The sequence below is a fragment of the Schistocerca gregaria genome, chromosome 9 (assembly GCF_023897955.1).
Source record: "Schistocerca gregaria isolate iqSchGreg1 chromosome 9, iqSchGreg1.2, whole genome shotgun sequence".
In the NCBI taxonomy this organism is placed as follows: domain Eukaryota; kingdom Metazoa; phylum Arthropoda; class Insecta; order Orthoptera; family Acrididae; genus Schistocerca; species Schistocerca gregaria.
Window position 1 is genome coordinate 121,646,179 of NC_064928.1, and position 26,550 is coordinate 121,672,728.

General features: G+C 43.8%; 1 protein-coding gene across 2 annotated transcripts in view; it reads right to left on the bottom strand.

Annotated features, from left to right (window-relative positions):
* Positions 1–26,550, bottom strand: part of LOC126291892 (galactoside 2-alpha-L-fucosyltransferase Sec1-like) — a 182,412-nt gene that overhangs the window by 91,030 nt on the left and 64,832 nt on the right. For both annotated transcript variants that reach the window (XM_049985621.1, XM_049985620.1), the window contains exon 3: positions 5,921–6,269. In XM_049985621.1, the coding sequence (XP_049841578.1) occupies positions 5,921–5,937 (17 nt within the window). In that variant the 5' untranslated portion in view covers positions 5,938–6,269. The remainder of the gene's footprint in view (positions 1–5,920; positions 6,270–26,550) is intronic.

Below are 26,550 nucleotides of genomic sequence, written 5' to 3' on the forward strand. Positions count from 1 at the left end.
TTGTGGTGAGGCAGTGTCGGAACAATGCCACAATATCGGTAGGAAAAATATGCGCTATGCACAAGATAGCTTCGTTTACCGGAATCATGGTAAATAACGACACAAAATCAAAACTGACGAAGGTATCATCCGGGCACACGCTCGTTTCCCTTAACTTGTCAATGAAATGAGCTGAATTTTTAATATGACTGTCCGTCCTACCATCATAAGGCTGCAGCATTGAGGCCGCTTTACCTCCGAGGATGTCTCCCTCAGTCGGAGACGAAACGTCAGGAGAGAGTTTTATACTTCGACCACGGCCTATAAGCCCGGAAGTTTTAAGTGAAGTCAAACGGTCATGTTTGCTGTAACTTTTGTGATGAATTAATTTCATTGAATCAACTGCTACTTCGGAAGGTTGCAAAATTTGTTTAACTTCACTTTATACTAGCTATTTTTTAAAATTATATGCAGATGGAAAGAAGGGCATGAAGGAAGCTGGGCATTTGCTTCGGTTTGAAAAATTGCTTCCTTAATTGCTTAAAATTAAAATTCAGATTTTACTTAAACATATTCTTAATTCAGTCAGCTGTAAAGTAATAATAAAATTGTGATGGTATTAATAAATGTGTATATGATAATCATTACGAATGATGTTCAATCTCTTAAAGCCCAGTCCTTCCTGTCAAGTCGACCCACATGAAAGTAGTCCATATTAGTGCTGTGTTTATGGTGGCACCCTACACCATCACACTACTCAAAAGTGCTGATAAGTGCTGCACAACGATGACTCAGATCTGGCCTTGTTCGTTGTCGCCAAACCCTGCACACACACACACACACACACACACACACACACACACACACACACACACACACACACACAGACTTCCTGCACAGTGCTGTATCTAGAAGCAGACTCGACTGGAGAGATGCCCCGGTACCACGTGTGTGCCCAGTGTCTGCCCTCACTGCGCCCACTGCCAGCTGCTCGCCTCTCTCTGCTGCCACATCGAAGGAAGCCCCGACAGCGGCCGACATGCCGACAGTCTGTGGTGTTCCAGAAGTTGTGTGAGTGCTTGCAACCTCACTTAGGGTGGTTGTGCACTTTCGCACGGTTGAGCGAAAAATATATTTCTGTCCTCATGTGGGTCCCTGACGAGTAGCATCATCAGGGGGACGATTAACCCCATTCTTGGTAGATAACAATCCTGTTGCTTTCCAATTTCGACACGTGGTGCTATGTGATTCTCTTTCTTAAGGGAGGTATAACACGACCTTCTCACAAACAACAAACATTCAAGTGAAATTTTGGAACGTGAAATCGTTTTCTAATGTTCAAGAGGGAACTCAAAACTTACATATTAGGGACGGTATAGCCACCATTGTTGTGCCCCTCTCATCTCTTTCTTTCTCCTCTCCATCATAGCTTCGAATTTTACCATTCTATTTCTCTTCCTCTAACCTATCTGCCTCTTCTATATCTCTTTCACCCCATTCTATCGTCTTATGTCTCTGCTCGATGAGAATAACTCACAAGCTGCAAGAACATAACGAGAAAATTTCCAACTATAGAACTGACATTAATAAACGAAAAATATGTTTACTTTCATATACATAGCCATTATTATTATTATTATTATTTTCGATTAGTCCCATTTAAGAGAGCGTTTGAACTTGAATTCCTTTATGATGATTGTTTTTTTTTTCTCAGCCCAAATTTTCTTCATGTGTTCATTGTGTTTTGCCGGCCGCGGTGGTCTAGCGGTTTAGGCGCTCAGTCGGGAACCGCTCGACTGCTACGGTCGCAGGTTCGATTCCTGCCTCGGGCATGAATGTGTGTGATGTCCTTAGGTTAGTTAGGTTTAAGTAGTTCTAAGTTCTAGGGGACTGATGACCACAGATGTTAAGTCCCATAGTGCTCAGAGCCATTTGAACCATTCTTTTCTCTGTGTTGTTTCTTTCGCTCCGCTGTCCATTTGCATCCTGGTCTCTTCTGTGTTCTGGTGTCAAATTTATGTTTTTTTGATGATGTTCCTGAATTCAGTTCTATTTTCTGCATCGTTTACTGTTATGTGTGCTTGTCTGAGGTCCTCTTCAACGTCTTATATCCATTTTGTTTTTCCCTTGCCTGAGTTGATGACTTTAAGAATTCGCTTTGAAATTCTGTTTTCATTCATCCTGTGGATATGTCCGTAGAACTGTATTCTTCTTTTCCTTATTATATCCGTAATCTTGTCTGTGTATTTATATAATTCTGATGTTGGTCTCTTCTTCCAGATTCCTTGCTCTTGTATCGGGCCAAAAATTTTCCTGAGAATTTTTTCTTCGTGTTTCTCTATTTCCTTGATTTTAGTTTGCCCACCTATTTGTGTTGTTTCAGATTCATACAGTGCCTCCGGAAGTACGACAGTGTTGCAGTGCCTCAATTTTGCGTTAATGGATATGGACTTTTTGTTATCATAGTTCCACGTGAGTTTATATGCTTTCTGTAGTTTTTTTTATTCTTTCCTTTCATTGGCCTTTAGGTTGATCCATGATGGCTGGATGATTTCTCCCAGGTACTTAAAATGTGGAACTTGTACGATTTTCCCATGGGTTGTCACAATAGGCAATTTGTCTTGTGGCACTCTTTCTATGTACTGTCATTACTATTATTATTATTATACTTGATTGTTATAATTATCATTGTTCTACTGCTAGAGCAGTACTGCTGGATTACAACAGCGGCTCGACTTGGCGACCAGCAGCATTGTTACAGACGTACCTGCATAGGATGTTGCCGCCGGGATTAGCCGAGCGGTCTAGGGCGCTGCAGTCATGGGCTATGCGGCTGGTCCCGGCGGAGGTTCGAGTCCTCTCTCGGGCATGGAAGTGTGTGTTTGTCCTTAGGATAATTTAGGTAAAGTAGTGTGTAAGCTTAGGGACTGATAACCTTAGCAGTTAAGTCCCATAAGATTTCACGCACATTTGAACATTTTTTGTTTTTGTTTTGTTTTTGTTTTTGCAAAGCATGTTCTTGTGCACACTCTTCATCCCACGTGATGCCTCTCCAGTTTCTAGAGCTGAACTCGTGCCAGCAGATCTTCCTCGGTCTGTACAGGAGCCTCACAAATTAAACTTTTCATATGTCGACCCAAGAAGTAGCCCACAGCAGTTTAGTCTGGCGGTCGTGGCGGCCACGTGGTTGAACCACCTCAGTCTCTCTATCTTTTACCATATCGTCTGTCGAGATACCTCTGAAACGCATGTGAAGTGAGGTCGTGCACCACCATGCTGAAACCACATTTCCTGACGAACATTCAGTGCCACAGCTTTCAAGAACGGGTGCAATGCGTTTTGCAGGAAGATCAAGTAAGCAGGATCAGTTAGCTTGACTGGAAAGAGGTATGGCCCAATCACATGACAGTCCAGAATATACCTGCATACACTTTAATTACCGAACCAGTTGCAATATCCCCGAGCATGCATGGCACTAGGGTTTCCACCTGCCCAAATGTACCTATTTAGCGAATTCTGAACACAGTCCCTAGAGAACATATATTCAGCTGTAAACAGAACTTGTTGTGGAGACACATGATGTAACAGTACAAGAACTGTGAGCAGTAGGAAACACTTCGTGGTATTCGGCAGGACCGATAATGTGTACCCTTACTACGTGGTATGGAAGTAATTGTCGCTCACACAGATGTCCGAGACGGTACTGTGACTAACACTCATTGCACACACAGTTGTTGAAGAACTCGTTCACGGGATCTCTTCAATACCATGCAGTACATCATCTTCAAATTCGGGCGTGCCGCGTTGCCATGGAGCACAAGGTTCCTGCCTCCTCACAGTGAAGGCAGCTCTTTCTCGGAGCTGCTGTGTATCTTGGATAAATGTTTTTATGATGGCGTGCTACGTTGTGGAAAACGTTCTTGATACAGCCAACTAGCACCTCTTCTGTTATCTCGAGCTTCACCATATTCAAGGATCATGTCTGCGTGCTCCGAAAACATGTACTGAGCTCTGTTTACTGTATTGGAGGTGGTTAGGTATTGAACAGGTCTCGTACAAAGATAGACATCTAATAACATCAGGTGGCTGTCTGACATAGTACACATTATACTGTCCACCTTATTGCATACCAAAAAAATACAAATCTTCAAAAAATGTCCGACAGATGGCGCTTCGTCTGATCAGAATAGCAATAATTAGCATAACAAAGTAAGTCAAAACAAAGATGATGTTCTTTACAGGAAATGTTCAATATGTCCACCATCATTCCTCAGCAATAGCTGTAATCTAGTAATAATGTTGTGAACCGCACTGTAAAGCATGTCCGGAGTTATGGTGAGGCATAGGCGTCGGATGTTGTCTTTCAGCAACCCTAGAGACGTCGGTCGATCATGATACACTTGCAACTTCAGGTAACTCCAAAGCCAATAACCGCACGGACTGAGGTCTGGGGACCTGGGAGGCCACGCATGACGAAAGTGGCGGCTGGGCACACGATCATCACCAAACAGCGCGCGCTAGAGATCTTTCACGCGTCTAGCAATATGGGGTGGAGCGCCATCCTGCATAAACATCGTACGTTCCAGCAAGTGTTTATCAGCCAGGCTGGGGATGATGCGATTCTGTCACATATCGGCGTACCTCTCACCCATCACGGTAGTAGTTACAAAACCAGAATCACGCATTTCCTTGAAGAAAAGAGGCCCGATAACGGTAGATGTGGTAAATCCAACCCATACCATGACTTTCTCGTCGTGCAATGGAGTTTCCACGACAGTTCTAGGATTTTCGCTAGTCCAAATTCTGCAGTTGTGGGTGTTGACAGACCCACGGAGCGTGAAATGAGCTTCGTTGGTCCACAACACGTTACTCAACCAACCGTCATTCCCTCGCCATCTTTTGAAACGCCCACACCGCAAATGCCCTCTGCTTCACAAAATCGCCAGTTAACAGTTAATGATCCCGATGGATTTTGTACGGATCCCATCGGAGGGTACGCTTGAGTGCCAACCAAACAGTAGTGTATGGAATGCTGGTGCAACGTACGGCTGCATGAGCGCTGACTTCCGCGTGCATAGACGAACCTGGTACAGTCTCCATTTCTTCCTGAACTGTCTCAGAAGCATTACGCCTTGTGCTCAGTCGGCCACTACGGGCTCTATCGTCTAAACAACCCGTGGTTTCGAACTTCGAAATCATTTTCGCCACAGTTGCATTTGTCAAAAGACCTTTACCCATTCGAATCCCCTTCCTATGGTGATAGGGTCATAACGCTGAACTAACACATTCCCCATTCTAATAATACAGCTTCATTAAAAGCGCCTTTTCAGGTAACGTCAACATGCTGCGACTGCTGGTGCATCTGATTCTCTCTCTCATTACAGCTCCTTTTATACATGACTTTCATGCGTAGTCACTGATGTTTCGCTGTCCAGCGCCATCTGTCGGACATTTTGTGATATTGTTTTTTTTTTGTTCTAATAAAACTCCATTTCATTCCAAGCATGTGCGTCAATTTTTATCTCTCTATCTACATTATTCCTTGGTTTATTGAGTTTTCAAATTTATACTGACTTTTTGATCACCCAGTACTATGTACTCACTCTACTATACAAGTTCTACAAGTTTATTATGGGAATTTCCGATGCCCTGACTGTATTGTAGATGGCGGTGTTACTCCTGTGAACTTTGTGCTGATGCACTGAAATACTAAATCACCTGCACTTCCAAGCCAATTATTTATTTGTTATGAGCCACTTTTTTGGAGCTGCTATTTTAATGGCCAACAGTGTATATGGCCATTCCACTAAGGGTCGTCATGGGCAGTTATTCATAATAATTTCATGATTTTTGCTGTTCACAGTGATTTTTTTGGCACTTACATAGTTCAAATGAACCTTATTGACTATTTGTGTTCAGTATGTTACATTTCTTTACCTACCTGAGAATGACAGGCATGTGGCTACTCCGCGCCCATCTCACCGTTTCCTCTACAGTGAGTGGATGTGGCGGCTGTCTCTGTTGGTCGTTCAGCACTTTGTTCTCAGTAAGATTCTGTCCCTGGCACGGAGGCTGCTGCAGAAGCACGGACAAAGGGTCTGCAGTGAGGTTTCAAAGACTGTGGCCAGCAACTTGGAAATGTTGGATGGAACAGCTAGTCGCAGATGGTGCCGCCGCGCCACGGCAGCTGCAGAAGCGTACTCTAGCACGAGGTTCCCCAGTCTGCCACCAGGTTGCACTGTCACTACGCCCTCCAGGCAGACTGCATCTGGCCCCGGTTCTGCTCCTGTCTGCACACAATTCACAACAGCTTCTCAAGACTCGTCTTTGTTTGCAGGCCACTCTCTGCATAGACACGACCTGTTGGCTGTCAAAAGGCTGTAGAGAGTAGAAGTTGCATGAACCTCTTCCACATTTACAAAGAGCTACCTGGTGAGTGTGACATAGCCAGTTATCATTTGGAGATGGAGAGTTGTTATATCCCTCTCGTCTGGACAATATAACTTGATGTCACCATCAGTTTAACATGCCACAGGAGTTATATCCCTCTCGTCTCGACAATATAACTTGATGTCACCATCAGTTTAACATGCCACAGGAGTGTACAGTTCTAATAATAACAGTAATAAAATTTGTAATATAATAATAACAAATTGTTTAATTACCTTAATGTGTATCAAATACTTTATTATAATAACAACAATGATAATTAGTTGAAATCAGTGTTAATTCATTGTTTTACCAAAAAATCCAAGTAATTACTACTCAGAAAACTACAGTGTGTGAAAATTACACATCCAAAAATGAAACACGTGTGTAGGAGAGCAAATTACTCATTTTATCATATCGATGTGACTAGTACCCAGTAGGACTCTGCAGCTCCCCCCATCCCTTCTTCTTCTTCCCTCCTCTTCCTTACCCTTCCTTCTCTCCACCCAACACTCTCCCCTCCCAGCTCCCAGCTTCCTAAGCCACACCCCCACTCCTAAGCCATATCCCTGTTTTGCAAAGTTCTAGGGGGGACTGATGACCTCAGATGTTAAGTGCCATAGGGCTCAGAGCCATTTTTGTTTTGCAAAGAGGCCAATCAGAGAGATATTAAGTCAATACACATCTTTAGCTCTTCCACTTGCAGCTCAGTGTTTTACTGTCCAATTACATTTCTCAACCGCTCCTTCTTAAACCACATCTCTTTCTTGGCAATAGCCAGATCAAAGAACTTCCTACAGCGTGTTTGTGTGTGTGGGGGGGGGGGGGGGGGGAGGGGCTGGGGAGTGCAGGGGGGGGGGAGGAATATCATCATTCTAGTCCCAAGTTGTTCGCCATTGCTTATCATCTGCATGACATCAGATATATTCATGTCATTGCCAAATATCAATTCACTTTCCGCACTCCTAAAATTATGAAACATTACACTATAAGTGGTTTGAGAGGGAATATTGGCTTATTTTTCTAAATTTCCTGTTTTTTATATAAATCTTGTGAGCAGTATGTGCTTAAGAATGCATTTTGATGTTGTTGGCATCACAAACAGATGGTAGCTTTATTTTGTGTTTTAAGTGTTCCCAAGTAAGAGATTTGGAGACACAGCTACTTCCACAACAAAATAAATGACATGTTTTAGTTTTGCTATATTTTTGAATGTATTTAAGACTGCAATGAAAAATAGTTTGTCTACTTACTACATATGGGAAATACCTGGAGGACTGTGTACCTAGGAGCACATGGTCTTTCCTGGACAGTGTTTCAGTCTCGCGACAGATTTGATAACTGCATGGAGGAACGTGCACTAGAGACCACCATAACCAGTTTCCAGAATTTTCTACTGTTTTTGTTCTCCTGAGACATGAGATTGTGTTTTGTGCAGCGTTTGTAAATATTAAACGTTCTAAATATTTGAGTAGTGCGTAATACATATCAAAGCTATTTGGAGAATACTGTTAATTCTTGAGTTACATAGTTTTATGGTGAGTAAAATTCTGTATATTTTTAAAGTAGGTTACAGGACGTGTGAGCAGTTAAGCTATATGTCGACAGTTGAGTACCATCCTGTACTTAGAAACAGAGCATTGTGGGCAGAGGGAAGAATCCGTTAGCCGAATAGCGTGTGCAACCTTTGTGATGCTACGTATTCCTGCTTAAGCACATGGCGCCACGTTGTTCATTTGTTCATACCCATGTAGCGAGGAAGGGCTGTTGGACTTTTCTCCACATCGCAGACCATAGTGTGCTCAGGCTTTTACACTCATAGCAAGAGATGAATCACAGCAGTAACCGACAGATGCCTCTCGGGCAGATAAGGGTGTACATAACTATGTTAGAGTAGAAATGCCGAGATACGGGAAAGAAATGAAACGATGTGCGCAACCATAACAGGTGGTAGGATGGACGCCGGCATCAGTTTCTCCAATAGACTCCCTGTAAGTGAAGTATGTTGACGAGTCCTCAATTTCGTCATGGTGCTCAAATACACTCTTGCATTTGTAAGTCCCAGTCCACCTTCACGCAGAGGAGCGTGAGGGCATTGCAGCGGACTTTAAATAGAGATGTAGCAGTTAGGTAATCTCCAGACGTCGCCTGTAGTCTGCGAGCTGTCGCTGCCGGTAGTGGGAGAACCTGAGCACTGTGTATCAACTTGGTGGCCACGTGAATGTTAAGATGCTGGACACGATGTTGGAAGTGGATGCGTCGTTGTAGGTTCTGGTGGCCTTCTGTGCATATAGCCTTTGATAGACGTCTGTAGTTCACGGCAGCCGTGTGACCCACATCTCATGTAAATGTAATGTCCAAACATCTGATCACATTCATCTGAGGGAGGGGCGCCATCAGTATACGCTCTGCTGGGGAAGGTGTGGCCCTTGAATCTAATCCCCGAAAGTCTGTGTTTCAGATCCTTTATGAGGGATTCCAGTGCGATAACGTAAAAAATCATGGAGAATGGGCAACCTTGTCCAACCGAACGCCGGAAGCTGCCTGGTAGAATTTTGCCCAGAGTATGCTCCTAGTGCGGGCTGCAACTGACATAAGAGACTTACGATATGCTCATGCAAGTTCGTATTGTTTTTCTTTTGAATGGTGGTGTTTCGGCAGCTATGGGTTTATTTATTAATTGTCATTTTCTATTTGTAGTTCACTGTTGCTATTTGAGTTTACGTATTATCATTTTGTCATTTGGAGATAGTGAGCAGAGCTGCGGACGCTAGAAAATAGAGTGCCAAGTGGAGAGATCGGAACATTTCCCATATATTCTTCAGTTTGAGTGCAGCAGTGAGGTGACAGCAGCTGGAGAAGTCAGAAACATAATGGAACTGGATGGAGCACCGCAAGAAAGTGGTTTTCTAGTGGTAAGTAGAAGCGATGCGACGTTAGTGACTCTCCACGTTTAGGAAGGTCTTCGATGTTTGATGAAGATCGTTCAAACTCATTTATCCACAATGATCCACGTCATTTATTTGAGAACTTGCAAATGTGATCATTCCACCATCGTACGACATTTTTAGGCAATGGGGAAGGTTAAAAAAAATTGGGTGTTGGGTACCGTATACTCTTAGCCAAAAACACAAAAATCAGCGGTTGGCAATGTGCGCGTCTCTGCTTGCTCGTCATCAATTGGTTCGTGGACAAAACTGTCCATTCCTTTCCTGTATCTTTATTACTAACGGGAAATGGTGTCTATGTTAACATAAGGAAATGAAAGGAGTGGCTGAGCCCATACAAAGCAGCAAATCCCTGTACAAAGACGTGCACGCATCCGCAGTTGGTAATGTTATGCATCTGGTGGAACAGTGACGGTGTGGTATACTATGAATTGCCTCCCCGAGGTGTAACCATCACTGCTGATATATATTGCCAACTGAGACGTCTTGCAGACGCAGTCCAACAACAGAGACCTGGAGGACTGCGTTAAGACTTGCTACTCCATGATCACACTCGTCCGCATTCCGCTTGCTAAAAAACACCGTGCAGGAGTTGGGTTGGGGAGTCAATCCGCACCCAGCTTACTCACCCGATCTTGTTGTCTATGATTTTCACCTTTTCCTCTCTCTACGGACAATCTCCAATGAAATTCCTTTCAGGATGTGGATGTGCTCCGAACGTGGCTCGACGAGATCTTCGCCTCAACGCCACGTGATTTCTACAGACGCGGAATCGAAAAGTTAAACCATCGTTGGCTGACTGTCGTAACTAGTGGACAAAAGTATTTTATTGATGATTAAAATCTGTTTTATGTCTATCTGCTGCGTTAATTAAACTTATGGAAAAATGCTACGAGCTTGTACACCAACCCCATAATACACTCCTGGAAATTGAAATAAGAACACTGTGAATTCATTGTCCCAGGAAGGGGAAACTTTATTGACACATTCCTGGGGTCAGATACATCACATGATCACACTGACAGAACCACAGGCACATAGACACAGGCAACAGAGCATGCACAATGTCGGCACTAGTACACTGTATATCCACCTTTTGCAGCAATGCAGGCTGCTATTCTCCCATGGAGACGATCGTAGAGATGCTGGATGTAGTCCTGTGGAACGGCTCGCCATGCCATTTCCACCTGGCGCCTGAGTTGGACCAGTGTTCGTGCTGGACGTGCAGACCGCGTGAGACGACGCTTCATCCAGTCCCAAACATGCTCAATGGGGGACAGATCCGGAGATCTTGCTGGCCAGGGTAGTTGACTTACACCTTCTAGAGCACGTTGGGTGGCACGGGATACATGCGGACGTGCATTGTCCTGTTGGAACAGCAAGTTCCCTTGCCGGTCTAGGAATGGTAGAACGATGGGTTCGATGACGGTTTGGATGTACCGTGCACTATTCAGTATCCCCACGACGATCACCAGAGGTGTACGGCCAGTGTAGGAGATCGCTCCCCACACCATGATGCCGGGTGTTGGCCCTGTGTGCGTCGGTCGTATGCAGTCCTGATTGTGGCGCTCACCTGCACGGCGCCAAACACGCATACGACCATCACTGGCACCAAGGTAGAAGCGACTCTCATCGCTGAAGACGACACGTCTCCATTCGTCCATTCACGCCTGTCGCGACACCACTGGAGGCGGGCTGCACGATGTTGGGGCGTGAGCGGAAGACGGCCTAACGGTGTGCGGGACCGTAGCCCAGCTTCATGGAGACGGTTGCGAATGGTCCTCGCCTATACCCCAGGAGCAACAGTGTCCCTAATTTGCTGGGAAGTGGCGGTGCGGTCCCCTACGGCACTGCGTAGGATCCTAGGGTCTTGGCGTGCATCCGTGCGTCGCTGCGGTCCGGTCCCAGGTCGACGGACACGTGCACCTTCCGCCGACCACTGGCGACAACATCGATGTACTGTGGAGACCTCACGCCGCACGTATTGAGCAAATCGGCGGTACGTCCCCCCGGCCTCCCGCGTGCCCACTATACGCCCTCGCTCAAAGTCCGTCAACTGCACATACGGTTCACGTCCACGCTGTCGCGGCCTGCTACCAGTGTTAAAGACTGCGATGAAGCTCCGTATGCCACGGCAAACTGGCTGACACTGACGGCGGCGGTGCACAAATGCTGCGCAGCTAGCGCCATTCGACGGCCAACACCGCGGTTCCTGGTGTGTCCGCTGTGCCGTGCGTGTGATTATTGCTTGTACAGCCCTCTCGCAGTGTCCGGAGCAAGTATGGTGGGTCTGACACACCGGTGTCAATGTGTTCTTTTTTCCATTTCCAGGAGTGTATATTTTCACTGCCAATGCTTTCAGACTATACACCAGGGCCTCAATTATCGTAAAGACATCAAAAAGTGAAAAAGAAAGATACTAAGGATGATGAGAGTTAACCAAATAATTATACGTATTTTGAGATCTGCGTTAAACTGATATTCACATCATGTCATAGCACTTGGGCCTTGTCTTTTTGAGGCACAACTTTCTCAAATGCATTGCAGACATTTTGGGAACAGCTAAATATTTTTTTGCAAATTTCAATCTAGCAGTAACGAAGGATGCAATACATTGTCACCTATCTCGACGTTTTGCAATTGTGGCTGTAGCCATAAATTGAAACTGATAACCAGGATTACATCTTTCAACATGATGGCGCCCGTCCACATTTCTAGAATTGTGTACGATATTACCCGAATGAGACGCTGCCACGTCGTTGGAGAGGCGGTGCCGTGGTCTCTGACGTCACACTACTCGAGTGGCCACCACGTCACTGGACTTGAGTCCTAAGAATATATTTTGTGTTTCTGTCAGCTACATCTCCTTTTGTACATAGTGCTATAATTCTGTTTCTCTCACACTGTACTATACATTTATCTTACGTCTTCTATGTTGGACTGATGTAAGGAACTGACATTGTTTATAACAATAAAAGTTCAAATGAAACAATTATTTGCGTCATCACTCTTATTTTTGGAAATTTGTGGTAAGATCCTACGGGACCAAACTGCTCAGGTAATCGGTCCCTAAGCTTACACACTACATAATCTAAAACTCACGCTAAGAACAACACACGCACCGGTGCCCGAGACAGGACTCGAACCTCCGACGGATGGAGACTCGCTCTTCTTATTTCATCCCAAGACACTTTTCGAGCGTTTAGACTGCCATCTTCAGGTGGATGCAGCCAGTTAGTTGTTGTGGTTTCATTTTCCAACAAAAGCATGTAACAGCCGCTTTTTAGCGTAGTAGGGCATTAAGTCTATAAATTTTATACGTTGACAGAGTTATTTGGAATATGTTACAGTGCACAGAACCCTGTGGTTCGTCATAACTATACTTTGTTAGCTTAATTTGTCTCACAGAAAACGACCCCATAACACAAACAAACTAAAGATTATAACGACGTAAATATACAGTGACTTGCCTCACAGATCATTCATTACTATAAATGCATACAACAGCCATAACATTGTTTGATTCTTTACAATACCTAGTTAAAAGTATTACCGTTGCAGATACATGGCAGTGAAGACAAAAATAAAAAATATTAAAATAAAACTTGCAGACGTAGTATCCACATAATGTAATTATTAGTGTTTCTGTACAGTACTCCTAGGTTATTTTTTAATTTTTTTATTGAGGTCTCTAAAAAAGTAGAAAGTGGAGTGAGTTATATTGCATCATCTAGCGTATCGGCAAAACTGTTACAGAAACTCATTGCCATTCAGATTTCGCATTTTCTGTGTTCATCCATGTTTTCTATTGTAACTGAAGGTTCCCAGTTCTTTAGAAACACTGAATTTGTGTTCTTTGTTTGTTTTGTGAAATACTACTCATTTGTCCTCTGTGTTATCAAAAAAAAAAAAAAAAATGGTTCAAATGGCTCTGAGCACTATCGGACTTAACATCTGTGGTCATCAGTCCCCTAGAACTTAGAACTACTTAAACCTAACTAACCTAAGGACATCACACACATCCATGCCCGAGGCAGGATTCGAACCTGCGACCGTAGCAGCCGCGAGGTTCCGGACTGAGCGCCTAGAACCGCTAGACCACCACGGCCGGCTGTTATCAAAGAAATGTCCTATGTCCTGAATGTGTGTAGCTATGGCATATTTGTTGGGTCATGTATCTAAATGCATTTTATTCTTTGAATCTAATTCGGAAGCTTTGTCTGGTCTGACCAACATATGGTATGGGGCTTTGATTGTATTTTATTTTGTATGCAAGAGAGTGGGAGAATTTATCTTTATACTATATGAACAGTTTTGTATCAAAAATGTTTGGAGATATCCTTCGAAAATCTTTGTATTGTTTACCTTTCTCCAGTTTGGAGGGAGTTTCTCTACTGCCTTTCGGTCTGCATTTTTTTCCTTTTTTTTGGGTCATCAGTCTACTGACTGGTTTTATGCGGTCCGCCACGAATTCCTTTCCTGTGCTAACCACTTCATCTCAGAGTAGCACTTGCAACCTACGTCCTCAATTATTTGCTTGACGTATTCCAATCTCTGTCTTCCTCTACAGATTTTGCCCTCTACAGCTCCCTCTAGTACCATGGAAGACATTCCCTAATGTCTTAGCAGATGTCCTATCATCCTGTCCCTTCTCCTTATCAGTGTTTTCCACATATTCCCTTCCTCTCCGATTCTGCGTAGAATCTCCTCATTCCTTACCTTATCAGTCCACCTGATTTTCAACATTCGTCTATAGCACCACATCTCAAATGCTTCGATTCTCTTCTGTTCCGGTTTTCCCACAGTCCATGTTTCACTACCATAGAATTCTGTACTCCAGACGTACATCCTCAGAAATTTCTTCCTCAGAAATGGCTGCAGGCCGGTAATTGATATTAGTAGACTTCTCTTGGCCAGAAATGCCTTTTTTGCCATAGCGAGTCTGCTTTTGATGTCCTCCTTGCTCCGTCCGTCATTGGTTATTTTACTGTCTAAGTAACTGCCTAAGTAGCAGAATTCCTTAACTTCATTGACTTCGTGACCATCAATCCTGATGTTAAGTTTCTCTCTATTCTCATTTCTACTACTTCTCATTACCTTCGTCTTTCTCCGATTTACTCTCAAATCATACTGTGTACTCATTAGACTGTTCATTCCGTTCAGCAGATCAATTAAGTCTTCTTCACTTTCACTCAGGATAGCCATGTCATCAGCGAATCGTATCATTGATATCCTTTCACCTTGTATTTTAATACCACTCCTGAACCTTTCTTTTATTTCCATCATTGCTTCCTCGATGTACAGATTGAAGAGTAGGGGCGAGAGGCTACAGCCTTGTCTTACACCCTTCTTAATATGAGCACTTCGTTCTTGATCGTCCACTCTTATTATTCCCTCTTGGTTGTTGTACAAATTGCATATGACCCGTCTCTCCCTATAGCTTACCCCAACTTTTTTCAGAATCTCGAACAGCTTGCACCATTTTATATTGTCGAACGCTTTTTCCAGGTCGATAAATCCTATGAACGTGTCTTGATTTTTCTTTAGCCTTGCCTCCGTTATTAGCCGTTACGTCAGAATTGCCTCTCTCGTGCCTTTGCTTTTCATAAAGCCAAACTGATCGTCACCTAGCGCATTCTCAATTTTCTTTTCCATTCTTCTGTATATTATTCTTGTAAGCAGCTTCGATGCATGAGCTGTTAAGCTGATTGTGCGATAATTCTAGCACTTTTCAGCTCTTGCAGTCTTCGGAATTGTGTGGATGATGCTTTTCCGAAAGTCAGATGGTATGTTGCCAGACTCATATATTCTACATACCAACGTGAATAGTCGTTTCGTTGCAACTTCCCCTAATGATTTTAGAAATTCTGATGAAATGTAATCTATCCATTCTGCCTTATTTGACCATAAGTCCTCCAAAGCTCTTTTAAATTCCGATTCTAGTACTGGATCGCCTATCTCTTCTAAATCGACTCCTGTTTCTTCTTCTATCACATCAGACAAATCTTCACCCTCATAGAGGCTTTCAATGTATTCTTTCCACCTATCTGCTCTCTCCTCTGCATTTAACAGTGGAATTCCCGTTGCACTCTTAATGTTACCACCGTTGCTTTTAATGTCACCAAAGGTTGTTTTGACTTTCCTGTATGCTGAGTCTGTCCTTCCGACAGTCATATGTTTTTCGATGTCTTCACATTCAATACTGAGTGACAGTCCATATTGTTCACCGACGGGACTCGCTTCTTTTTATGGCGCTCAGATCGACATCATTGTGTCCATAGAGGACCTGCCGAAAATTCACAGGAAGCAGCAATTCTAGGGACCCATTACTCTCTAATTCCAAGAATAACGTTGTGGGGTAGTCGTTCGATATGGCAAGAGGAGCGATTTGGTAATTACTGAAGGGGTGCTGTACGTTCACCAGGATGTGGCAAAAGTAGCAAACGTTTAAATGCAGGGATACCAATTGACTTGTTCCAGCAGGATAACACTTCAAACCGGAGTTCACTCGATGAGGATTGTATGAATCCTTGACTATCCCGCCCAGTTCCATGCTTTGTTGCCCACAGAGCTCCTTTGGGAGACGATGGGAAGATGTACAGTTATATACCAGGAAGATGTATAGCCATATACCAGCATGCAGGTGGCAATCTTCGTGAACTGACACAGTACGTGTTTCAGCCACGATAATGAGAATCAGACTCTATTTACTTCCATGCCACAACGAATGCAAGTTTATTCATTCCTGTGCAGGTCACACCCCAAATTGATAATGTCTGTGGACATCAGTTACGAATGGACTGAAAGTTTAATTATCTAATACCTAGTGCATGGTGGACATCTCCACAAACATTGATAACTATCGGGTTGTTACGTCATGGTGTAACACTTCCATTTTTCTAATTGAAGGTAGAGGTTGGGAGAAAGAAATGGAACTAATGGTATCAGTTCCATCAGGCCTTTGTGCAAAACTAGTGGTGGCAAGTTAAAATGTCTGCCAGCCAGGGACTCGAACCTAGAACCTCCTGCTCACTAGGCAGGTCTGCTACCTACTGCACCACACAGACACAGTGTTTATTGTGAGAGTGCAGACTATCCCTGCACGCTTCCCGGCAGGCCAACTCTTCCACCTACCGCCACCTGTCTGCAGTCGCTGCTCACGTCCTCCATGCTCGCTGATTTTACGAGGGTTGTTTTTTACGTAAGGGCCGTTCGCGCGTAGAGTCTCGTAGTTCGCGCGGACGCCGCAGCAAGCCACCGCGCCACTTGCCGGCATCCTTGCCGTTCACACTGATGCAAGTTGCAGCTCTGTAGCTGACGTGTACGCATCGCTGTGCTACTTCATAATGTTTACGATTATTGAATCGCCCGCCGCGTGTGAGATACGGTCAGTGATACGCTTTTTGACCGCGAGAAGCCTATCAGCTGCAGAAATTCATCGTCAGTTAACAGAAGTTTATGGCTTGAGGCAATGAATGAAGGTAAAGTGCGTCAATGGGTTAGAGTGTTTAAAAATGGCCGTCAAAACGTCAGGCCGGTTCTCTGTGATCACTGATGATTTGGTGGCTGCAGTCGAAACAAAGACTCGTGAGGACAGAAGATTCACAATTTCCACTCTTTCTTTGGAATTTCCACAAGCTTCAAGATCGGTTTTGTACAAAATTGTGTCTGAAAACCTAAACTTTAAGAAACTGTGTTCTCGGTGGGTACCCAGACTCCTCACAGAGGACCACAAAGGGAAGAGATTTGCCACTTCATTGGACTTCTTGATTCGTTACGTGAAAGAAGGGGATGACATGTTGAGTCAAATTGTCACTGGAGATGAAACATGACTATCCCATATCACTCCCAAAAGCAAGCGACAATCGATGGAATGGCGACACACAACCTCACCGGGCAAGGTCAAAGCCAAACAGACGCTGTCAAAGCGTAAGATTATGGCAACTGTGTTCTGGGACCGGCGCGATGTGCAACTCTAAAGAAGCTCCGCAGAGCAATTCAAAACAAAAGGCGCGGCATGCTGACAAAAGGAGTTTTGCTCCAGCACGATAATGCTAGGCCTCACACCACTCAAAAGACTTGGGATTTGATTGATTCTTTTGGCTGGGAAGTTTTGGACAATGCACCATACAGCCCCGACCTTGCTCCTATCGATTTTCACCTTTTCCGGTTCCTGAAACACCATCTTGGCGAGCAGCGCTTCAATGACAACGATGAAGTGAAAGCGGCCGCGAACTCTTGGCTGTCGGAGCAGGCGGCCGAATTCTTTGAAGAGGGAATTAAAAACTTAGTTGTACGGTATCACAAGTGCTTACATAAACAAGGCAACTGTGTAGAAAAATAGGTAAAAGTGTGTATAGTCAGAAAATAAAAGTTTTTTTTTACAAAAGTATCTGTATCTTTTAAGAAAAATAAAAATGGCCCTTATTTAAAAAACAACCCTCCTAGATTCCCGCTGGAGATCAGACATAAATCTATATCCACACTAAAGGCTACAGTTTCATTGCCCATTAAGGTGAATCAGTTATATAAATGAGTGGTGTCCATTCTTTTGAACATGTCCGAAAGAACATATGCGACACATTCATACACTGGTGAAGCAAAACGTTATGACCACGGTCACCGTGAGTTTGAACACCTCCTGGTGGTAATGCGGGCACGTGACGCAGCAAGCGAAGAGAGATGAACAGGCAGTCATTGTAACGAAGACAAGGGGCCACAAATGCGGAAATCCACTGACATAAGCGGTTTTGACAAAGGACACATTGAAGTGGCTCTTCGGCTGGAAACGAGAATCTCTGAAACGGCGTAGCTGGTCGCTCTGTTGCCATACTACTGTCGTGAGCACCTATGGGAAGTGGTGGAAGGATGATGAAATTACGAGTAGGCCGTGTGCTCCTGGACGACCACATGTCATCACAAAACGTAGAGATCGGAGGATGGGCAGCGATCTGTGGTAGATCTGACGGCAGAGTACAGTACTCGTGCAAGTTTTTCAGAGCAGACCGTTCAAAGGCCATCGTTGAACATGCAGCACCAGAGCAAAGGAGCCCTGTGTGTATCTGTGTTGACCCAACGCCGGTTGTGAGTGTGTTGGGCACAGCATCACTGAGTTTTCACCGCTGATCAATAGGAACGTCTCGCCTGTCGAATGAGTCGTATTCCTTGTTACGTTAAGTCGGTGGTTGGGTCCTTTCACGCCGTCATCCAGGCGAATGGCTGCATGAGACACGCACTGCGCCACAGATGCAGGCCAGTGTGGGCAGAATTTTGCTACGGTGTACACTGAGTTGGGCTTCCATGGGACCTGCGATGGTAATCGAAGGCATCGCGACAGCAGTGAACTATGTGAAGGTTACTGCGGACTACCTGCGTCGATTCGTGCTTGAAGTCTCCTCCTATGGCAATGACATCTTCCAAAAGGGCAGTTGTCTGTGTTGCAAGATCAGAAAACTGCTACAGTGGTTTGAGGGGAATTAGAGTTAATCAACACTGCTGTATTGGCCAGCATATGTACCTGATGTGTACCCACGGCAACACACATTGGGTGCCAACTGTGTGGCCCTAAACCACCATCGCGTAATTTCTGGAAAATGCTTGACCTGTGCCTATACACATGGTGCCACATACTTGTGGAGTCCTGTCATGGACTTGTAGAATCCACACCAAGAAGAGCCGGCCGTGGTGGCCTTGCGGTTCCAGGCACTGCAGTCTGGAACCGCGAGACTGCTACGGTCACAGGTTCGAATCTTGCTTTGGGCATGGATGTGTGTGATTTCCTTAGGTTAGTTAGGTTTAAGTAGTTTTAAGTTCTAGTGGACTGATGATCGCATAGTGCTCAGAGCCTCTGTTGTACTGTGATCGAAAAGGGGAACAACATGCTATTAATCAGGTGGTGATAATGGTTTGGCTCACCAGTATTAACTTCCGATTTCCGCCAGTTTTACCGATCGTGGTTATGGAGTGGTTAGCACATTGGACTCGCGTTCAAACCCGCGACTGGCCATCCTGATTTAGGTTTTCCGTGATTTCCCTAAATCGATTCGCGCAAATGCCGGGATAGTCCCTTTGAAAGGGCACAGGCGACTTCCTACCCCATTCTTTCCTAATCTGATAGGACCGATGACCTCGCTGTTAAGGTCTCCTCCCCCAGACCAACCAACCAACTGACCAACCGCCATTTTAACCTGTTTATTATGTTGCCCACCTCACGCAACCCACGATTGGGTTGCCACCAGTTGGGTGTACGCAGCTTTCTTCCTTTCTATGTTCACACTAGATGTCTTCATCTTTACGCTACATGAATACTGAAAATGACTAACTATAAATTGCCACCTAGTTAAGCCACGTCATGATAGCTTACTGGTAGAGGGTAGAAACTGAAATGATTCAGAGCCCAGGCAATAAGCACCCAAAACAAGGAAGCAGAACTGATCCGTAGAGCGAGAGTCTTGTATCATTCACGCTTGTTTGTAAAACGATCACTGGTCGCATTATTTTTCACTTTCACAGTTATGTCTTGGTGTTGTGTACATAGTTCTGCATAGTCAGCGCGTGCACAACTTTCCACACTAGAGCGTGCCCCGCTAAGAACAACAGTGAAGGCGCAGCACTCGTCCGTCTGCGCACTACGAGATGGCGCTGCCTTAGAGACGGACCAAATTCTTCTTCCGGCGATCAACGTATTAATATGTAATGCAGCCAATGAGATTGCTGCTAACGTAGAACCTTCGCGGATCGTACTCGTGCAGTGATACCTGAACGGGCGAGGTATTATAACGAGTGTACAGACCTCTGATTAGTCAGTCTGCATTTGTCTACCAGTCTGTACCAGTCTGCATTTGTCTGTACCAGTCTATAGGCGTTTCAATCTGCACCTAATAAGATTACCATATTCCTGTACATAGCCATGAAGATAAATGGATAGACACTTTGTCAAGTATCAGAGATATGGAGAATAAGATTAACGTACCACAACCAAAGGAACTTCAGATTGTCAATTGTAAACAGCATCCAGAATCAAGTTACGTAAGGTTTACGCTTGTTACTATTTTAATAAATGTGTGTGAAAATTAATCGAGTTCTGTTTAAAGTTGGTCACCATGAGTCTGCTACTCTAAGCGTGCAAGTGGCATTTCTATCCTCTGACCTAACAGTAGAAGATAAAGACGCCACGATAAGACCACGAGACATATTGCTGACACTCGCCTACTTCGTTAGAGCGACAAGTCAAATAATCTGATGGTGTGTGTACCGAAGGTCTTACAGTATACACACCATACATGGCTATCAGGAAGGCAGAGTCTCGAAAAGGTTGTTAAGTTGTAAGTCGCTAAGAGCTCACGTTATCGACTACCTGATAATATAATATGGGTAATTCCAGTCGTTATTTACACTGCCACAAGATGTATACACAGTTTCTTAGTTCAATACCTCGCTTATTAGATACCTGGTGTCGGTACTTTCGGACATGTGCGAAAGAACGGAGACCATGTTGACCGAGCAGCCATGATACATCAAGACACAAAGGAAATTTTCCTGCTAGTGGGCATTGGTCTACATCAATGGGGATACTGGAAAATTTACGCTGAACCGGGATTCGAATCCGAGTCTCCTGCTTACTAAGCAGACTCTCTGACCACTAAGCAATCCGGACACAGTGGTGAGCGCAAGGACTAGGCCAGCACGCCTCCTGCCAGACTCAGGCTGTCAGCTCATCCACCCACTACTGACGTCCGGCCCCTGACCATTACCGTCGTTACTCGCGGCGTTTCGTCGATCGTCGTAAGAGTTCGAGCACAGTGCTCAGCCGCATGGAAGGGATCACTGTCCAGCCTCGCCTGATGTCTGTTCTTTCAGACACGTGTTGTTAAACCTTTAACGTAAGATTTTACTAATTTTTAATGAGTAGATTACGACTGCATCACAAATTTTTACATATGGTAAATAATTATATAAAATTATGAAATGTCGGGTGATTCTGAGGGAATTAGATTAGGAAATGAGACACTTAAAGCAGTAAAGGAGTTTTGCTATTTGGGGAGCAAAATAACTGATGATGGTCGAAGTAGAGAGGATATAAAATGTAGACTGACAATGGCAAGGAAAGCGTATCTGAAGAAGAGAAATTTGTTAACATCGAGTATAGATTTAAGTGTCACGAAGTCGTTTCTGAAAGTACTTGTATGGAGTGTAGCCGTGTAGGGAACTGAAACATGGACAATAAATAGTTTGGACAAGAGGAGAATAGAAGGTTTAGAAATGTGGTGCTACAGAAGAATGCTGAAGATTAAATGGGTAGATCATATAACTAATGAGGAGGTATTGAATAGGATTGGGGAGAAGAGCAATTTGTGGCACAACTTGACAAGAAGAAGGGATCGGTTGGTTGGACATGTTCTGAGGCATCAAGAGATCACTAATTTAGTATTGGAGGGCAGCGTGAAGGGTAAAAATCGTAGAGGGAAACCAGGAGATGAATACACTAAGCAGATTCAGAAGGATATAGGCTGCAGTACGTATTGGCAGATGAAGAAGCTTGCACACGATAGGGTAGCGTGGAGAGCTGCATCAAACCAGTCTTCGGACTGAAGACCACAACAACAACAACATGAAAACCAAATTTTGTTGCCTTGAAAGCTGATATGTTGGCAACCTGCAAGTGGAAATGAGTTATTTCGGGCTTTTACTAATAAATGATTGCGTGCTTAAAAGTAACGCCTCCGAATTTTTTGTGTGAAAACTCACAAAGGATTTTTAAATACAACAAAGGTAATTAACGATCTACAGCTTTATTCTTCATGTTTAAACGGCACTATTGCAGCCGTTCCATTTTTTTTTTTTTTTTTTTTTTTTTGTGTCACCGGTCTACTGACTGGTTTGATGCGGCCCGCCACGAATTCCTTTCCTGTGCTAACCTCTTCATCTCAAAGTAGCACTTGCAACCTACGTCCTCAATTATTTGCTTGACGTATTCCAATCTCTGTCTTCCTCTACAGTTTTTGCTCACTACAGCTCCCTCTAGCACCATGGAAGTTATTCCCTCATGTCTCATCAGATGTCCTATCATCCTGTCCCTTCTCCTTATCAGTGTTTTCCACATATTCCTTTCCTCACCCATTCTGCGTAGAATCTCCTCATTCCTTACCTTATCAGTCCACCTAATTTTCAACATTCGTCTATAGTAAGACATCTCAAATGCTTCGATTCTCTTCTGTTCCGGTTTTCCCACAGTCCATGTTTCACTACCATAGAATTCTGTACTCCAGACGTACATCCTTAGAAATTTCCTCAAATTAAGGCCGGTATTTGATATTAGTAGACTTCTCTTGGCCAGAAATGCCTTTTTTGCAATAGCGAGTCTGCTTTTGATGTCCCCCTTGCTCCGTCCGTCATTGGTTATTTTACTGTCTAGGTAGCAGAATTCCTTAACTTCATCGACTTCGTGACCATCAATCCTGATGTTAAATATCTCGCTGTTCTCATTTCTACTACTTCTCATTACCTTCGTCTTTTTCCGATTTACTCTCGAACCTACTGTGTACTCATTAGACTGTTCATTCAGCTCAGCAGGTCGTTTAATTCTTCTTCACTTTAAATCAGGATAGCAATGTCATCAGCGAATCGTATCATTGATATCCTTTCACCTTGTATTTTAATTCCACTCCTGAACCTTTCTTTTATTTCCATTATTGCTTCCTCGATGTACAGATTGAAGAGTAGGGGTGAAAGGCTACAACCTTGTCTTACACCCATCTTAATACGAGCACTTCTTCTTGATCGTCCACTCTTTGTTGTTGTACATATTGTATATGACCCGTCTCTCCCTATAGCTTACCCCTACTTTTTTCAGAATCTCGAACAGCTTGCACCATTTTACATTGTCGAACGCTTTTACCAGGTCGACAAATCCTATGAACGTGTCTTGATTTTTCTTTAGCCTTGCATCCATTATTAGCCGTAACGTCAGAATTGCCTCTCTCGTGCCTTTACTTTTTATAAAGCCAAACTGATCGTCACCTAGCGCATTCTCAATTTTCTTTTCCATTCTTTTGTATATTATTCTTGTAAGCAGCTTCGATGCATGAGCTGTTAAGCTGATTGTGCGATAATTCTCGTACTTGTCAGCTCTTGCAGTCTTCGGAATTGTGTGGATGATGCTTTTCCGAAAATCAGATGTTATGTCGCCAGACTCATATATTCTACACACCAACGTAAATAGTCGTTTTGTTGCCACTTCCCCTAACGGTTTTAGAAATTCTGATGGAATGTTATCTATCCCTTCTGCCTTATTTGACCGTAAGTCCTCCAAATTCCGATTCTAATACTGGATCGCCTATCTCTTCTAAATCGACTCCTGTTTCTTCTTCTATCACATCAGACAAATCTTCACCCTCATAGAGGCTTTCAATGTATTCTTTCCACCTATCTGCTCTCTCCTCTGCATTTAACAGTGGAATTACCGTTGCACTCTTAATGTTACCACCGTTGCTTTTAATGTCACCAAAGGTTGTTTTGACTTTCCTGTATGCTGCGTCTGTCCTTCCGACAATCATATCTTTTTCGATGTCTTCACATTTTTCCGGCAGCCATTTCGTCGTAGCTTCCCTGCACTTCCTATTTATTTCATTCCTCAGAGACTTGTATTTCTGTATTCCTGATTTTCCCGGATCATGTTTGTACTTCCTCCTTTCATCAATCAACTGAAGTATTTCTTCTGTTACCCATGGTTTCTTTTCCGCTACCTTCTTTGTACCTATGTTTTCCTTCCCAACGTCTGTGATGGCCCTTTTTAGAGATGTCCATTCCTCTTCAATTGTGTTGCCTACTGCGCTATTCCTTATTGCTGTATCTATAGCGTTAGAGAACTTCAAACGTATCTCGTCATTCCTTACAACTTCCGTATCCCATTTCTTAGCGTATTGATTCTTCCTGACTAATGTCTTGAACTTCAGCCTACTCTTCATCACAACTATATTGTGATCTGAGTCTATATATTCTCCTGGGTCCGCCTTACAATCCAGTATCTGATTTCGGAATCTCTGTCTGACCATGATGTAATCTAATTGAAATCTACCCGTATCTCCCGGCCTTTTCCAAGTATACCTCCTCCTCTTGTGATTCTTGAACAGGGTATTCGCTATTACTAGCTGAAACTTGTTACAGAACTCAATTAGTCTTTCTCCTCTTTCATTCCTTGTCCCAAGCCCATATTCCCCTGTAACCTTTTCTTCTACTGCTTCCCCTACAACTGTATTCCAGTCGCCCATGACTATTAGATTTTCGTCCCCCTTTACATACTGCATTACCCTTTCAATATCCTCGTACACTTTCTCTATCTGTTCATCTTCAGCTTGCGACGTCGACATGTATACCTGAACTATCGTTGTCTCTGTTGGTCTGCTGTCGATTCTGATTAGAACAACCAGGTCACCGAACTGTTCACAGTAACACACCCTCACCCCTACCTTGCTATTCGTAACGAATCCTACACCTGTTATACCATTTTCTGCTACTGTTGATATTACCCGATACTCATCTGACCAGAAATCCTTGTCTTCCTTCCACTTCACTTCACTGACCCCTACTATATCTAGATTGAGCATTTGCATTTCCATTTTCAGATTGTCTAGTTTCCCTACCACGTTCAAGCTTCTGACATTCCACGCCCCGACTCGTAGAACATTATCCTTTCGTTGATTATTCAATCTTTTTCTCGTGGTAACCTCCCCCTTGGCAGTCCCCTCCTGGAGATCCGAATGGGGGACGATTCCAGAATCTTTTGCCAATGGAGAGATCATCATGACACTTCTTCAACTACAGGCCACATGTCCTGTGAATACACGTTACGTGTCTGTAATGCAGTGGTTTCCATTGCCTTCTGCATCCTCATGTCGTTGATCATTGCTGATTCTTGCGCCTTTAGGGGCAATTTCCCACCCCTAGGACAAGAGAGTGCCCTGAACCTCTATCCGCTCCCCCGCCCTCTTTGACAAGGCCGTTGGCAGAATGAGGTTGACTTCTTATGCCGGAAGTCTTCGGCCGCCAATGCTGACTGTTTATCAAAGTTTAGGCAGTGGCGGGGATTGAACCCGGGACCGAAGACGTTTTGATTATGAATCAAAGACGCTACCCCTAGACCACGCCGTTTCATAGTAAACATTAAAATTATCTTCTCGTTCATCTCCCTCCACTAGGCACCGGAGGACCTCCGGACGTCCGTCATTTTCGAGGACAGGAAAAGAAGACGGGAGAGTGAGCGTACGTGCCTTCAGTGCGTCTGTCTCGAGATTGATGGAAAAAGTTATCTGAATGTATTATGTGTTATATAATCCATTTTTCTTTGCAGCATTATGTTGAGTAGGTAAATCTATTGCAGGAACTGTGCTGATTTTTCACTCTATTAGCCAGAAATCCGTTCAAAATATAAAAGTGCTTGTGTAGGTAAATCTATTGCAAGAGCTGTGCTGATTTTTCACTTCATTAGCCAGAAGTCCGTTCAAAATGTAAAAGAGCTTGTCCTTTGCTTCGTGCCATGTTGTCGGGAGTTCATACGTTTTAAAGTGTCTATGCTTATTTCTGTATCATATTTAAACATAAAGTCGTGCGAAACGTATAATAATAACGAATTGTTATATCTCTGGATCAAATATTTGTGTTACATTAGGCGTTTCTTTGCGGTACATGGGAAGATAGGTCTCCTATCATTTAGCTACAAAATAGCAGGTCAGCAACTGGAAGAATTCCATAAATTATCTGGGAGTACGCATTAGGAGTGTTTTAAAATGAAATGATCTTATAAAGTTGATCGCTGGTAAAGCAGATGCCAGACTGAGATTCATTGGAAGAATCCTAAGGAAATGCAATCCAAGAAAACAAAGGAAGTAGGTTACAGTACGCTTGTTCGCCCACTGCTTGAATACTGCTCAGCAGTGTGGGATCCGTACCAGATAGGGTTGACAGAAGAGATAGAGAAGATCCAACGGACAGCAGCGCGCTTCGTTACAGGATCATTTAGTAATCGCGAAAGCGTTACGGAGATGGTAGATAAACTCCAGTGGAAGACTCTGCAGGAGAGACGCTCAATAGCTCGGTTCGGGCTTTTGTTGAAATTTCGAGAACATACCTTCACCGAAGAGTCAATCAGTATATTGCTCCCTCCAGCGTATATCTCGCGAAGAGACCATAAGGATAA